This window comes from Ornithorhynchus anatinus, chromosome 14 (assembly GCF_004115215.2).
Source record: "Ornithorhynchus anatinus isolate Pmale09 chromosome 14, mOrnAna1.pri.v4, whole genome shotgun sequence".
NCBI classification, from domain to species: Eukaryota; Metazoa; Chordata; class Mammalia; order Monotremata; family Ornithorhynchidae; genus Ornithorhynchus; species Ornithorhynchus anatinus.
The window spans coordinates 3,583,773-3,600,328 of NC_041741.1; the positions used below are offsets into that span (position 1 = coordinate 3,583,773).

At 40.8% G+C, this 16,556-nt stretch overlaps 1 protein-coding gene across 3 annotated transcripts in view; it reads left to right on the plus strand.

Moving 5' to 3' along the window:
* Positions 1-16,294, plus strand: part of TXNDC16 (thioredoxin domain containing 16) — a 51,489-nt gene extending 35,195 nt beyond the window's left edge. For all 3 annotated transcript variants that reach the window (XM_016226806.3, XM_029078467.2, XM_039914119.1), the window contains 7 exons: positions 770-938; positions 3,555-3,691; positions 6,150-6,234; positions 10,367-10,505; positions 11,836-11,996; positions 12,811-13,001; positions 15,494-16,294. In XM_016226806.3, the coding sequence (XP_016082292.1) occupies positions 770-938; positions 3,555-3,691; positions 6,150-6,234; positions 10,367-10,505; positions 11,836-11,996; positions 12,811-13,001; positions 15,494-15,759 (1,148 nt within the window). In that variant the 3' untranslated portion in view covers positions 15,760-16,294. The remainder of the gene's footprint in view (positions 1-769; positions 939-3,554; positions 3,692-6,149; positions 6,235-10,366; positions 10,506-11,835; positions 11,997-12,810; positions 13,002-15,493) is intronic.
* Positions 16,295-16,556: the final 262 nt, after the last annotated feature.

Consider the following 16,556-nt stretch of genomic DNA (forward strand, 5'->3'; position numbering starts at 1 on the left):
CCACAGAGAAGTTAAGTGACTTGCCCAAGGTCACACTGCGGCCAAGTATTGTTCTTGTCTGTCCGTCTCCCCCGATTAGACTGTAAACCCGTCAAAGGGCAGGGACTGTCTCTATCTGTTACCGATTTGTACATTCCAAGCGCTTAGTACAGTGCTCTGAACATAGTAAGCGCTCAATAAATACTATTGAATGAAAGTGGCAGAGCTGGGCTTAGAATCCAGGTCCTTCTGACTCCCAGGCCCGTGCTCTTTCCGCTTGGCCACGCCGTTCGTTAGGTGGTTGTGGGCATACAGGTCTTTTAATCTCTTCTCCCTTGCCGGATTATAAATTACTAGAAGGTGGGAATTCTGTTTTTTAAAGGGCCCTGGAGAATCCAGTTTAGCTATTCACTCAACAAATGTTACATTGGTGGACGCTTGTTAGATTGAGTTCGTTTCAAATAACTTGGGAAATGCCGAAGAAAGATCCCTGTGCCACAAGGTGGCAGCGTGCATTAATTTTTTGCCATTTCCTTCGCGTATGTCGGGTTTGTGAGAATGCAGACAACTTGCTTTAGTAAGGAACAGAAATAATCAGCATGTGTTGTGGTTGGAGTTTACCTTTTAGTTAACTTAATACATTAGAAAGTGCATTTATGTGCATAACAGTTTCTTATGTACAAATTGAGTAAATATGTTTTCCAATTTAATAAGTAGTGTATTTAGTTCCCTGAAACTTCAGAGTCTTTTGTTTTCTTTAGCTATAATAACCATTTTTTCTTTTACTTAGGAGCACCTAGTATTTTGCTATTGAGAATAAACTGTGGACACTGGTCTAATGTTTGTACCAAGCAAAATATCACAGAATTTCCTCTTATAAAATTTTACCAGAAAGGAGAGAATCCAGTAACATATACTGGCATGTTAGGAACAGAAGATCTGCTAAGATTCATACTGCTGTAAGTATTTGATACATGATTGATTCCTAAGAATGTTCTAAAATACAGAGGAAATGTGATTATTTGTGACTGAATACTCCTCTTGGCTATTACTGCTCAGTCTCTTTTGCAGGCTCCTCCTCTGCCTCCTTCCCTTTAACTGTGTGTGTGGGGAGGGTCCTTCAGGACTCAGTTTTACGTGCCTTTCTAGTTTCCATCTACACTCACTTCCTTGGGGAACTCATTCGCTCCCATGGTTTCAACAATCATCTCTACCCAGATGATGCCCAAATCTACCTCTCCAGCCCTGACCTCTCTCCTTCTGTGCATTCTTGCATTTTCTGCTGCCTTCAGGACACCTCTATGTGTATGTCCCACCAACACTCAAACTTAACACATCCAACGCAGTGTTTTTATTCTTCCCTCACAAACCCTGTTCTGTCTTTAACTTTCCCATCAAAGAAGGCAACACCACCTCCCTGTCTCCGAGCCTGAAACCTTGGCAATTTCCTAGGCTGATCTCTTTCATTCAACCTACATATTTAATCTGTAATAAAACCTGTCAGTTCAGCCTTCACAGAATCTCTAGAATCCCATTCCTCACCACCCAGACTCCTACCACGCTGGCCCAAGCACCGATAAAAATCCCATTGGCCTCCTCGTTGACCTCCCTGCCTCCCTCCCCTCTCTTCCCACTCCAGTCTATGCTTCACTTTGCTGCCCTGATCATTTTTTAAGAAAATGTTCAGTTCGTATCGCCCCACTCCTCAGAAACCTCTAATAGTTGTCCATTCATCTCCACATCAAATAGAAACTCCTGACCATCCTCTCTAAGGCTTTTTAGTTGCCTCTCCTCCTCCTACTTTGCCTCACTGATCTCCTGCTACAACTCAGCCCACACACTTCACTCCTTTAAAACCAACTTACTAACTTTAACTTGATCTCATCTATCTCACCACCAACCCCTTGCCCACATCCTCCCTCTGGCCTAGAACTCCTTCAAATCTGACAGGTCATTGCTCTCCCCACCTTTTAAGCCGTACTAAAATCACATCTCCTACAAGAGGCCTTCCCAGATGAAATCCTCATTTTCTCGATTACCCTTAAGCACCTGATTGTAACTTATTTTAATGTCCATCTCCCCTCTAGACTGTAAACTCTCTGTGGGCAGGGATTGTGTTTGTCTACTTTATTGTTCTGTATGCTACATTCATTCAGTCGTATTTATTGAGTGCTTACTGCATGCAGAGCTCTGTAGTAAGCGCTTGGGAGAGTAGAATACAACAGTGAACAGACACATTCCCTGCCCACAACGAGCTTACAGTGTAGAGCTGTACCATCTACAGTCTAGTCTATCAAGCACCCTGACCACCTCCTTCAACTGTTTGCTCTCCAATGGCTTCTTCCCCACAGTTTTCAAACATGCTCACATCTCTCCTATCCTAATAAAAACTCTCCCTTGGTCTTACAGGTCCTTCCAGTTATCGCTTCACCTTCCTCCTATCATTCCTCTTCAAACTCCTTTAGTGAATGGTCTACACCTGCTGTCTCAAGTTCCTCTCCTCCGTTTCTCTCCGTGACCCCCTCCAATCTGGTTTTCATTCCCTTTGCTCCACAGAAACCGCCCTCTTAAAAGTCACAAATGATCTCCTTTTTGCCAAATCCAACAGTCTCTTCCACTGTAATCTTCCTTGACCTCTCAGCTGCCTTCATCACTTTCAACCACCCTCTTCTCCTGGAATCATTATCCAACCTTAACTTCACTGACACTATCCTCTCTTGGTTCTCCTTCTGTCTCTCCAGCCACTCATTCTCAGTCTCTTTCGTGGGCTCCTCCTCTGCCTCCCATCCCCAAACTGGAGGTGTCCCTCAAGGTTCAGTTCTGGTTCCCCTTCTATTCTCCATCTAGACCCACTCCTTTGTAGAACTCATTCACTCCCTTGGTTTCAGCTACCCCTTCTAAGCAGATGATTCCCAAATCTCCATCTCCAGCCCTCATATCTCTCCCTCTCTGCAGTCTTGCATTTCCTCCTGCTTTCAGAGACATCTCTACTTGGATATCCTGTGGTCACCTCATAATTAACATGTCCAAAACAGAATTCCTCATCTTCATTTATTTGTATTTACTGAATGCTTACTGTGTGCAGAGCACTGTACTAAGTGCTTGGAAAGTACAATTCAGCATTGACTTAGAATAGGGCTCTGCACACAGTTTGCGCTCAGTAAGTACCTCTGATTTATTAATTATAAAAAGGTTAGACAGTCAAGAAATGGAACTGGAAGTCCTCCCTTGCTGAAAAACACAATAGATTTTTTTTTGGTGCGTGGATGACTTTCAAAACTCCTAACCTTTTAAATGTGAAAAGCAATCATTTATGATCACCGGACAGTGATATGTAACTTTCTAAAAATCCTTTTTTTCATATTGGAGTGATATGGGAAGGAGATAAGTGGAGTGGGTTTGCGAGGTCTTTAGAGTGTCTCATTTCAAGTCTAGAAATAGGGGAAACAATGACCTGTTATTTAAATTCAGAGACTTTGTCCCAAATATTGTGGTCAACAAGATATTAAGTCCCCCTTCCTTGTTGTTTTATTTTTTAACAAGTTGAAACATCTTTTTTAAAACCCATCATTCAGCAACAGGCTCTCCTGTCCCCTGACGATAGTCAGTATTGAAGAAGCAGAAGAATATCTCAGAGGGAAATCAAATAAAGATTTGACATCCTATTGGAGTGTATCAGTTCTGGGACTATTTAACCCAAGCATGACAAAAGGTAAAAACACAACTTGAAGTTTGACAGAGGCATGAGATGTATTTTTTAAAAAATCGTTGTTTCATATTTTAGAACTGAATGACTGTTTCCTTACTTAAAGTGCAAGCACTTCTAATAATAATTGCTTTCAGGGTGCAGGCAACCTATTGATATTGTACTCCTCTACAAAAGTCATTCACTGTTCTTGGTTGGTGTTTGTTGCTCTCTGACATATAGTGTTTTGGTCATAACGGCCTTTTCCTTAAAAATTCAGTTTCTGTTTGACATTTCAGAAAAGTCATCTTGTTTTCCTTTATATGTCTTTTCCTCTCCAGTCAGGTGTATCATCGTTATCAGTGGTATTTATTGATCGCAGATTGGGAGTAGAAGGGCTGGTTGCTGGGTTACCACCAGCCTAGGGAAGGAATTGGAAGTGACTGCTCCTCCATTTCTGCACCACCTTAGTCTGTTTGTAGGGGCCAGTTTTCCTTAACCAGCCGTAATACTAATAATTATGGTTCCCTTTAAGTGCTTACTATGTGCCAAGCACTGTTTAAGCACTGGGGTCAATACAAATTAATCAGACTGGACACAAGTTCTAAACACTTCAGTCCATCTGTGGGAGCAAGTTTTCCTGACCTGTGTGAGGCAAGGGAAGAAATTAAAACCCCTTTCTAGGTCCCTTCTTTTTCCTCAACTCTGCCCAGGCTGTCTTCCCGACCTGTGGTCCCCTTCTTCAAGTTTCACCACTGATCACATCGGTAATGATGGATCTTATTCAGATTTCTTTTTTCACAGTAGTTCTCCACTTGTGTTCTAGGTGTCTCCCTCTCCTTGCAAAAGTGTGCCATATTGTTTTCAAACTTCCAGTTTAATTTTCACCAATTGTACTGCTTTTATTCAGAATAAAATGCAGAACCTCTAAATGAGCCATTGGAATCCCAATAGCAATACCTGAAAACCAAAAAAACCCTCTGCCTTATAAAGAAAAACAGCACCGCCTACTTGAATACCTTCACCCCTCACAAATGGAAGTGTATTTAACATTTTTGTGCAGTTCTCATGTTCTGAATTTATCCACTCTCCTCTGTTCTATAAACTTTCCCATCTGTCAAAAACACTGCTATTCTCCCTAGAATAATTGTAGTATTTGTTAAGCGCTTACTACATTAAGCACTGTACTGACGCTGAGATAGATACAGGGTAATCCAGTTTGAATACAGGCCCTGCCCGACATGTGCCCACAATCTAAGTAGGAGGGAGAACAGAAATCTAATCCCTGTTTTACAGATGTGGAAACTGAGGGAGAGAGATCATGTTGTGACATGCCCAGGGTCACACAGTAGGCAAATGATGGAGTTGGAATTAGAATCCAGGGCCCCTGACTTCCAGACCTGTGCTCTTCCCACTAGGCCACAAAACCTGCAACTTTGTTGTCATCCCTTATTCCTCTCTCTTTCAGCTCTCACATTCATTGAATTGTTGTAGCCTGTCCTCTCTTCCACAATGTTTCCTGAATGTTTCCATTCCTCTTCCCTCATCCAAACAACTGTCACGCTGATCCAAATCCCTGATCTCTCACAGTTATACTAGTGCATTCTCCTCCAAGATGGTTAAGGTCTTTGATAGCAGGGATCGAGCCTACTGACTCTTATTCCCAAGCGCTCAATACAATGCTGTGCACATAATAAGCATTCAAAATCATTGATTTATTGATTCTCTTTACTGGTCTCCCGATTTTCAGCCCCTCCCCATTTCAGTTAGACTCCGTACTTTTGCTTGAGTCATCTTCCTGAAGTACACATCTCTCCACTCAGATGTTTCCACTGGCTACTCATCTTCCTCCTCGTCAAGCACAAACCCCTTACCATTGGCTTCAAGTCATCTTATCAGCTCTCTTAATCCATTTTTCACCAGCTTGCTATCTTTGTTTCCCCCTACTTCACCTTTTTATTATCCTGCTCTGGATTCTCCCATCTCTGACCTCTTGCTCATGCTGTTCTCCCCCACCTCACAACCTGGAACACCCTCTCCCACTGGGTCTGCCAGACCACAGCTCTCCCCATCTTCAAAGGCCTTCTGAAATTTCACCTGCTCTAGGAAGCCTTCTGTTATTCACTCACAACACCCCAGTCACATTAAATCAATACCACCCATAGAACTTCTGTTTCATTCCTCAGCACTTTTGTACCTTTTTGTACTTTTTCATCCGGATAATATTTTACCTCCTGTTATCCCTGTTTTTCCTCCTGCTTGCACTACCTCTAAACAATTATAATTTTTGTCTTTTCACCCCCTTAAATTGTAAGCTGTAGGAGGGCAGCGGTCTTGGGTGTTCTCATGAACTCTCCTAAGCACTTAGTACAATGGCTTTGTACTTAATAAATAACATTGATAATAATGCAGAGGACCTCTATTGCTTGACTGCACAATTTAAAAGAGAGCAGATGTTTATCTTTGTCTAACTCTATGTTTATAGCCAAAGAAACCTTCATTGAAGCAGCAAACAGCCTGAAAGGATATGTCATTTTTGGACTCTATTCTAAAGAAGATGCTTTGGTCCTGTAAGTTTTTCTTTTTACAGTTACCAAAAACATAATCAAACGATACAGAATATGATTGAGACTCATCTCTGCAGATCTCCACACACTCACAAACTGGGTATGAGGTCACAGGGGCAGTCGGTATCATCTTGGGTGTTGATGAGACGTTTTCCCAAGGATTGGGAGTGTTTTAGCTGCCACAGTTGACGTCACTCAAGGATGTCCCACAGCAGCAGGGTCCATGATGGCAAGGGAGTGAGGCAGCATGGATTCAATGGCAATATGCTGCTCCTGGAATTCCCCTAACAAGGGGTCTGTCTTTGGAGTCCTTCCCTCAGTCCAGATTACAGGCCCTCTCTCTCTCTCCCTCCCATTGAAAGTCAGAAGGACCTGGGTTCTAATCCCGGTCTGACCTTGGGAGTCATTCACTTCTCTGAGCCTCAATAGCCTCATCTGTGAAATGGTGATTAGGACTATGAGCCCTTTGGGACAGGGACTGTGTCCAACCCAATTACCATGTACCCAGTGCTCAGTACAGTGCCTGGCACATAATAAACACTTAAATATCATTATAATTATTATTGTTATTAAGGGCAGGCCAGGCACTGTCCTTACTATCTTTGGAAACTGGCAGATTTTGAGGACAAGCTAAGAGACTCTTCATACCTGCTCCAGATTCTCCATCTGGTCCAGTGATTCCTCCCTGGCCTGGTTCCCGAGCCCATCAGCTCCTCTTGACCATAGAAGGCCAGGCCAGGGGGCTTTTTCCTCTCCCACCGGGCTCCAGAAACATCTGGGGCTCTTGGCAACTCCACTGGAAATGGATGGTAGGGACTACTTCCATGATCTTGGGCACTACACCCCTCTTAAAAGCACCCCCCCACCAAAAGCTCCACCCCAAGGCTTCCCTCACTCTAGAAGTGAAAAAAGTTGACCCTTCTATTTACAGAAGGAACAGTGCTCTGGGAATGTGTTTGAGCTTTATGGGAAATGTCTTGCAGAAATATGACACTGAATAAAATGGGAAGAACAGGTTTCCCAGATTTTCAAGTTTACGAATACCAGCCAGTCAAAAGGACTGTGTAGAAAACGCTGCCAAAGAATTAGACTGCTGCCGTACAAGATTAGTCAGCATAATACTTGCTAATCTAGCAAGTCACTGTAACTCAACTGCATCCAAGACTTCATCTAAAATAACCTTCCTAAGTTGAACTCTTATTCCTTTTGAAGGTGTGATTAGAAAATTGTCTTCCTCTGTGCTTGTAGTAGCCACTCACAACTTATTAACCAAACTGCTGAAGAGTAATCACTCTATTTCTAACAATACTATTTTGGTTTAACTTAAATCACCATTTAAGGGGGCAGAAGCTAGAGTTCATTTGATTAATCCCCTAACCCTCACAGCCCCTGTATTGGAAGGCAGAAGGGCTTTGGACCTGTCCTGCCAAGGAGTAGGAGAAGTTTTCTGAGAAGGAGTAAAATTTTTTTGCTAACCCTGATGCTTTTTGTCAGTAACCTTTAAGTTAGAGTGGCTCTTCCACTGATTATATATGAGAGTTTCTGCCTTTGCTAGTAGAACTCCATCCACAGGATTTGGGGGAACTGTGAGGTGAATTTAGTTAAATTTTCACTATTTCTCCCCTGTCTAAATAGAAGGCCTCATCACTAATCTAAGTATATTCTTTTTTTTCCTCTTCCCCTGTCTTTCCTTTTCATTCCCTTTTCTATACTCTTCTTGGTTCTTCTTTCTCTTTTTCCTACCCTTTCTCTCTGAACTTGTTCCTCTTTTATTTTTTATTTTTTGGAAGTTTCTCTCACCAACTTGGTCACCATTGTGCTACCTGACTACAAGGGACTAGGTGAGCTTGAGGGAGTAGGTCAGCACAAGGTTCCACACTTTAAACTTTGAAGCACAAATTCAATCAATCCAAAGTATTTATTGAGCACTTAATAGTTTGCAGAGCACTGTTCCAAGTTCTTAAAGTGGGTAGACACAATCCCCCCTGCTTACAGCTTCAACTGATTGTGTTCCCAGTATTTTTCCCCTTCTTCTGAGCACTATACTAAGAGCTTGGGAGGGGCCAATACAATAGAGTAGGGAGGCACATTCCCTGCCCACAACAAGCTTCCACTGTAGAGGGAGAGACAGACGCTAATATAACTAAATAACTTAGATTGTGCGGAAGTGCTGTGGGGCAGAAGGCCTGACTACCAAGTGCCCAAAGTGTACAGATCCAAATGTGCAGATGACGCAAAGGCGGAGAGGGAGTCAGGGAAAAGAGGCCTCTGCATCTCCAACTTTACTTCTGTCTTATTTCTAAATGCCCCATTTCCCCCCACCCCCTGGAATAGTAATAGCGCAAATTCCGTGGGAAAGTAAGAAGTACAGCTCTGAGAAGTGATACATTGCCTGTGCACAAGAAGCTCCCATTTACCGTATAGTTAGTCATTCATGGTGCTAGGACAGATTCATGAATGCAAGATAAGTTACCACTAAGCCACCTACCCTTTCACTCAGATTCCAGTGACAGCAACATCCTCTTGCTGATAACAAATCAACATAGCAAGGGAAAAAAACCCCCACACCTTTTACTTTTTAGTCTTTTCCTGTGTATTAATGGTCAGATCCCCAGAAATATAAAACAAGCTCCTTAAACTTCACTTTAGAAATTGATCAACCCATCGTCACGATTTTGAATTTCAAGATACTGTAGTGGGCTACCATCTGTGGTGATGATCGTTATTATTAAGGGTACTTTTAAGCACTTACGTTGTGCCAATTTCTAAACTCTAGATAGATACAAGATAATCTGGTTGGACACATCCCTATTCCATAAAGGACTCCCAGTCTGAGTAGGATTTAATCCCCATTTTACAGATGAGGTAACTGAGGCATAGAGAAATTAAGTGATCTACCCAAGGTCACATAGGCCAGTGGCAGAGCAGAGATTAGAACCCAGGTCTTCTGACTCCCAGACCCATGCTCTTTCCACTAGACCATGCTGCTTCTTTAGGTTCCCTTGCTTCCCATGCTGGTTCCCTTTTATTATCTTGTTTTCAGTAACCTTTCATTATAGTCACTCTAACTGGAATATATTGGTTTTCTGTCCTGAACCCCCTCATACTGTACTTTGAGCCTATTTCTACTTGTTTTGGCCATGGTGAAGATTGAAAAGTGTTTATAATCCTTAGTACAACACCCGTTCCTGTAGTTGAAGAGAACCTTCTTTAGTTCAGGCTTGTTGAACGTATTTTCCAATTATCTTTGAGGGTCTGTTCTTTGAATGCTCTCCAGCCCTTTTAAGTTATGGAATTAAAGTGGGACTGTATTTAGTAAGGTCTTAAGCAGAGCTAAGTACAGCAAGTAGTTTTTTGCACTCCTATGATAATTGCTCTTTAGACTAAAAGATAATTGCTGGCTAATGGTCTGTTGATTATCCACTATACCCCAGAGACTTTTTTTTTTTTTTTGCTGTTTTTCCCCATTGTCTTTCTCCATTTTGTATTTGACTTTCTCCACGGACTGATGGTCTAACTTGCTGTTCTTACTGAACTTCATTCTGATGCCAATCACTTCTCCAGTTCCGTCACTTTGAACTATACTTTTGATCTTCCAAAACTCTGCCCACTCTTTCCCGTCTTGGAACTTTCTGTGGACTGAATAAGCTTGGTTTTAGTTCTTTTATTCTGTTCACTGAAGAAAATATTAGCCTCTGGGGCTAGAACTAGTTGTCCTGTGGAACATCATCTCTGTTCCTCCAGGTTGATATACTGATTCTTTCCTTTCTTCTCTTTTCTCTGGGTATGAACTTCCAACAAGTTGTGTGCCCATCTGCAGTTGTTGATTCTGGACTGTATTTTCTTAGTTTTATTGATGAGGAGAGATTTCCAGAGACTTACTTGATGATTTAAGTTCCCCACACACATGCTTTCTTTAGGCACCTAAACCTCCCTTGTATCTGACAAACCCAGGGAAACTCTGCCCATTACTGCCTATTGAGAGAAGAGTGTAAAAGCAATGACAACCAAATCTTCTAAAGTGTTTTAGGCTCACCCAGTGCCTAAATGGAAACATCCAGCTCACTCTTGAGTCCGCACATTTCAAAAGCTTGGCTTCAGGTTTGTCTTTAAACAATACTTCCTTTTTCCTTAGATCCAAAAAATATGCTGTGACTCTTCCAGCTCTGCTGCTTGCTAGACCCCAAGATGGCCAAATAGAGAGCATCCCGCTCACTAACACTAGTGCTCAGGATATAATTCAAACAGTCCAAAATGCATTATTGGAAATCTTTGTAAGTATACAAAAATTAGAGATGTTTTTGATTTTGTGGAGAAAAGTTCTCATTGTTCATTCTCTGCACCCTGTCCATCGACCAGAATTTGTCGACTAACATCAGCCACACGACTTTGATCGGGAAGGTGAAATCCAATAGGTCTTTGTGCATATCTAATGTTGACTGCTACCCAGTGTTTATTACGCACTGCTGAAGTTGCGGAGAATTGGATTGGGGGACTCATGAAACAGCTCCTAGTTGCATATCACTTCTTCGGGAGCGAGGGAAAGAGAAGGGGAGAGAGAGAGAGGGAGAAAGCTACTTGGGAATCGAAGATGGCCCCCTTATTGAAGAAGGTTCAGGGATTTTATCCCACCAGTCTACAGGGTGATGTATGGAAATGGCTGATTACACTTTACAATAAACTACTCACCTGCAATTCAGGACCCTGAAAAGTTTTTCCAAGTGACTGGATTTGAGTTTGAATGGTTTCCCCAGTTCATTTCCCTTCCATTCCTTTGCACTTCTCAGCTCCCTCTCCCTAAATCAATGTATTCTCCCTTTCTCTTATTCTAATTCTCATTGTAAGATACAGAGTTCTAATGCATCAGTATTTTAAAATGTGTGTTTACTGAAAACCAAAACACACACGATTTCCCTTTTTCCCTGCCAAAGTTAATCCACAGGTTAGTTTGAGTTGTTTTTGAGGCTAGAAGAGAGTTTTAGCTAGTTGAAGAGACCATAAAATACAGTATTGCATTTTTGATGAACTGGCTACTCTGAGGTACTAGGATAACACAGTTCTTTGAGCATGTCTAATTACCACCTATGTATTCTTTCCCAGCAACTAGTTCAGTGCTCTGCACACAGTAAGTACTTAATAAATACTACTCCTCCTGCTCCCCCTCCTCCTTCTCAAACTTCAAGAGAAAGCCAGATGAGACTTGAGTTCCTAGCCCAACATGTTGAATTGTGTTGTACTATGTGTGTCTGTAACATCATAAATGTCACATTTGTTTATTTCTGTCACTTCCAGATCAGAAGTACTTTTTGTGCAAATCGAGTCTCAAATTTTAATATTTAAGTGTTGGTTCGAGTAACCCTCTTTTGAAAATTGCTAATTACTAACAGTACAGATTTGGGTATGAATGGAATGGATTACAGTCAGTAATATCATTGAACACTGGAGAAATAATTAAAAGCCTCTAAAATGGAAATATAAACTATATATATAAAAGCAATAAGCTTTTCAGGGTCGCAAAAGCAGGCGTAGTTTTCTACTTTATGAACTAAATTATCCAACTAAAGTTATCTATCTTCCTAACCACCCCTCCTATTGTTCTAACAGCCAGAAATCACAGTGGAAAATCTTCCCATCTATTTAAGACTTCAGAAGCCATTACTTATTTTGTTTAGTGAAGGCACTTTAAATAAAGAGGATGAAAAAGAAGTGTTGAGTCTCATAAAACAAAAATCCCTAGAAGATTTTACCCCTTGCTGGTTAAACCTGTAAGTATGTTATGGAACTTTTCGTTTCCTTTATGTAGCTGTGTAAATCACTTTGAAGAAAAAGTTATGTTTATGAATTGTTAGATCTCTGTTAAGGAAGCAATGGGGAACATATAGCAATGATACTATTTTCCTTTTTTAAAAATCCCACATTCCACCATTCACAGATGCCAGGTGAACTGACCTTGACTCATGGGAGAAAGACACTTGTGTTTTATTAGAACAAAAATTTGGGACATTGTGTGGGATGTATTTTCTGAGGAAAAACCTCAGTGTGGTATGTCATCTATATTGAAATAGGTTTATTTCCGTTCTTTCCGTGATTATCCCTGTTCTACAGCCTTTTCCTAATTCAGTTAGTTGAGGTTTTATTTTGTGATAAAAGATAGTTTCAAGGGTAAACAATATATTTTTAAATTTGTAAAATCGGGGAGAAGGTATTGACTGGATAAATTAAAAAAAAAAATCATATGATCTAGTTGGCCTTCTTTCTGCTTCTTGGCCAACCTTTGAAAAGGAATAATTAGCCCTGGGAAGCCTCTTTAATTTTGGATTGTGGCCCTGATGTACTTGGCTATCTTTACCAGAAAGGAAGACACTGTCCCCTTCTTAAGAATGTATTTCTGGATTTGTTATTAACATTGCTGGTGAGGAGTCCGCTTCTTGTTAGCAGCCATAAATGTTCTCCAGGAGAGCTTTATTACAACTCTTATTTTTGGGTGATATTCTGTGAGGACTTCTTGCTAATTGCTATTATTCTCCTCATATTCATTGTCTTAGAAGTTATTGATACACATATTTAAACTTTTTTTAGCAAAAATACCCCTGTGGGAAGAGGAATCCTGAAGGTATATTTCAACCATCCACCGGCCCTACCACTTCTTGTTTTGGTGGATCTCCCTTCAGGGGGCCGGGTATTTGCGTTTCCTTCAGACCAGACTTTTACTGAGGCAAATATTTTGTCATGGCTTAAGAAATTAGAAGCTGGACTAGAGCATCCCACCAGTAAGTATGAACTTTTGTTTTTTTTTTAGAATACATTACCTTGTTGACTGTGCTGCATATATTTTACACAGAGCTAATGAGGATGTTGGAAAATCCATTTTTAGTTTACCTATTGACACCATCAACATTAATATTTAGGGATTAATTGCACTTTGCAAAAGATATTCGTGGATTCATTTCGAAACTTTACCCAAAATGTTGTCCAGAACCAAAGCTTGTTAAAGGCGATTCAATTATCTGGTGAACTGAGGACAGCTTAGGCATAATTTCGACTACACTGGCCAAATCAGCACAGGCCAAGTGTTGTGTAGGTCACAAAATGTCAGGCGCCAGGTTGGAAGTGGTTTCCTTCCTTCCTGTCCCCCTGTTTTGGACAGAATTAAGGCTGACAGGGTGAATGTTATAATTACAGCAGGCATTTAAAAAAACCCTCATAATTTCTAAGGTACCCTTTTTCAAAGGCTTTTCTAATGAGTTATAATGAGTGGATTCCCAAGATTACTTCAAATCCTTTTTTTTGTAGAAGTACTGTTCATTTTGATATTTAAGCAGAAACTGCTAACCATTGACTCAAAGGCCAATGGAGTCATCATCTCTCTCCTTTTAACTTATCCATTCTTCCTTGACCACCCATATTATATTCTCTGTTCTTTCTTACTGTGCCTCATTTCAACTCTTGTGTGTCTGACTCTGCCTTTCTCATGCTCTTTCTCCTGGCTGGAACTCCTCCTCCCTTCAAATCTGCCAAATCATGGTCCTCCCCATCACATCTCCTACAGGACATTTTCCCTCATCTTCTCCCGAGTCATATCCCATCTTCGTCTCCCATGATTGTATCTGCCCTACTACCACTTAGACACATCTCGGCACATCGATACATCTCAATTTTCATGCTCTACTATTTTTGCACTTATTCAATCACCTACCATATTTCCATTCTCTTCTTCCACCTATCTATAAATGTATTTTGTCAGATTGTAAGCTTCTTGAAGGCAGGGACCATGACGTCTATCTCTTCTTATACCATACTAAATGTTTAGTGCAGTGCTTGGCACAAGTAGGTACTCTGTCAAAACTATTGATTGATTAACTTATTGGTACTGAAGGTATACCATATTTTTGATAAACAATTGTAGTAACAGGAATGAAGAAGGTAGTGTATTTAGTATATCAGTGACCGGAAAGTATCTTTTAAGTATCGTTGCTGTGGGGCTTGGGGTTTTTTTTTGGTAATTTTTACAAACATTTGTTTTAAAGATCTGCATACGTTACTGAATATTTTATCCTACATTTCACTGATTAATTAAACCAGGCAGGATTTGTGAGTTGCCCAATTTTCTAGTCAGCAGTAGTACTAGGAGTAATGTAGACGTCCAGACTTTTACACTAAGCTCAGATGATTAGGCTGTACTGTGCATCATCAAGATCTGCTAGGGAGGTTTTGCAGGAAATTACTAAAATATAACTCAACTTTCTGGCCCGACAATTACTGGGAGACTGATGGGACATTTCCTTGGTACAAAAAGGAAAGAACCCTTATCTGTTAGCCCCACGGGGAACAAAGACTGTGTCCGACCTGTTGATCTTGTATCTACCCCAGTGCTTAGTACAGTGCCTGGTACATAGTAAGTGCTTAAAAATGCCATTATTATTATTATTTATTATCACCACTACTCCAACTCGAACACCTATTATGGTGTAAGCTCTTTGTGGCCAGGGAACGTGTCACGTCCGAATCACATATTACAGTGGATCATATCCACCATTACTTCTACTGTGATTGTGACTTCCATTACTGTGCAAGCATTAAGGTACTTGGATTATCTGAACTCTCCCCTGATTTTTGCAGAAGCTGTTCCTTTCTGAACCTGGACTATTTCTTGTGTGAAACGGTGAACTCTGGCATTTCAGGGGATAACTAGGCATGTCGTAGCCATAACCAATGAAGTTTTTGCCAGTATGACTAAATGATTAATCCATGACCAGCATTAAATTCACTGTGGTACTTTGGCCCACTCCCAAACACACAGTTTATGTCTCGAATGCAACTGAGCACTTCCTGTTAGTGAAAGCCATCTATTCCTATAATGCCAAGTTGTTTTTAATTGAGAAAATGTGGTCACGACTGAAGTCTCGTTTTGAATAGAAAACTGGTTTTGATAAAACCTTCTCTCCTTCAAATGTGGTTTTCTAAAGAGAATGAACCCAGTTCTTTCAGAGTGTAATTCCTTCTTGTCTGGTGTACACTTTGGTTGACACTTTTTCAGATCAGAAGGGAGCTGATTGCAGTGTTCGTCTCAACTGTACATTATTTTAGCATCTATTTGTCTGTTTCCCCACTAGATTGTAACCTTCTCTGCTGCTTCCATTGTACTCTCTTAAGTCTTTGGTACAGTGCTCTACCCACAAGAGGGCACTCAGTAAATCCTTTCGATTTGCCAGGTAACTTTCCAAAAATCAGTGGTAAAACTCTAACTATATCCTTCTCCCAGCAACTTTACCTGATGACGAGTGGAAGCCTCCTCTTCCTGCTTACAACTTTCTGAGCAGGATGGATGCCATGATCCTTCAGTTGTCTACACAGAGTGCTCCTAACTGTAGGAAAACAGCTGATCAGCAGGAGGAGACAGAGGAACAATACGAAGACAAAGCAACAGTCAGAACTGAACCCACTGAATCCACAAGGATGAAACGTCGGGAAAGAACCAGATGGTTTAAAGGAGTAGAAAAGCAGACTAAGCATCACACTGAATTGTGATATCTAGAATTGACCGGCTGGTGGCATTTCTGGCAGTTTACCAAAGGCTCCTTAGCCTGTCCTGTTTGACACATTTTAAAATACTCTCCTTTTACATAAGTGTCTTTAAAGTGTGGGGCAGAAAGTGTGTGTGTGTTTGTGTGTGTTTCTAGAGAGAATAAGTGCAATAATTTAATTCAGTTCCAGTCACCGGAGTGGTCTGTGTTTTTCCAGGCAACATGGTATGTTATAAAATAACCGTAATAATCTCAATCATTAAGTTTGGCCTTCAGGTAAGTGATGGTTGGAGGAATTGGAAAAATGTATTTGACAATTAAAATGATTTTTTAAAATATGCAATTAGTGATATGTCTACATGTAGCTGTGGGTAGGATTTAATGTCACTAGTGAAATTTATTATCATGGCTGGGTAGGATTAAATATCAGTAGCTAAACTGATTATCATGATATTTCTGAAAAAATGATTTAAAAAATGGAAGGTTTTCATGAAGCCTCTCCGGGACCCAAAATTCTTTATATTAAAAAAAATCTGATTTGAAGTAAGAATACTGAATTAATCATTGCTCATGCCCAATTTAATGAGATTTCAAAAATGAAAAAACAATGAGGTAAATTAATCTGATACATTTCTGGCATAGAGAGCTCAGTTTTCTTTGTACTTAAGTTGACTTGCTGGCAGTAAGATAAACACTTTGGGAGGATCAGTAACTTGGGGAGCAGTGTGCCGAGTGGGTTAAGCGAGGACTTGGGTTCTAATCCCGCTCTGCCACTTGCCTGCTGTGTGACCTTGGGCAAAT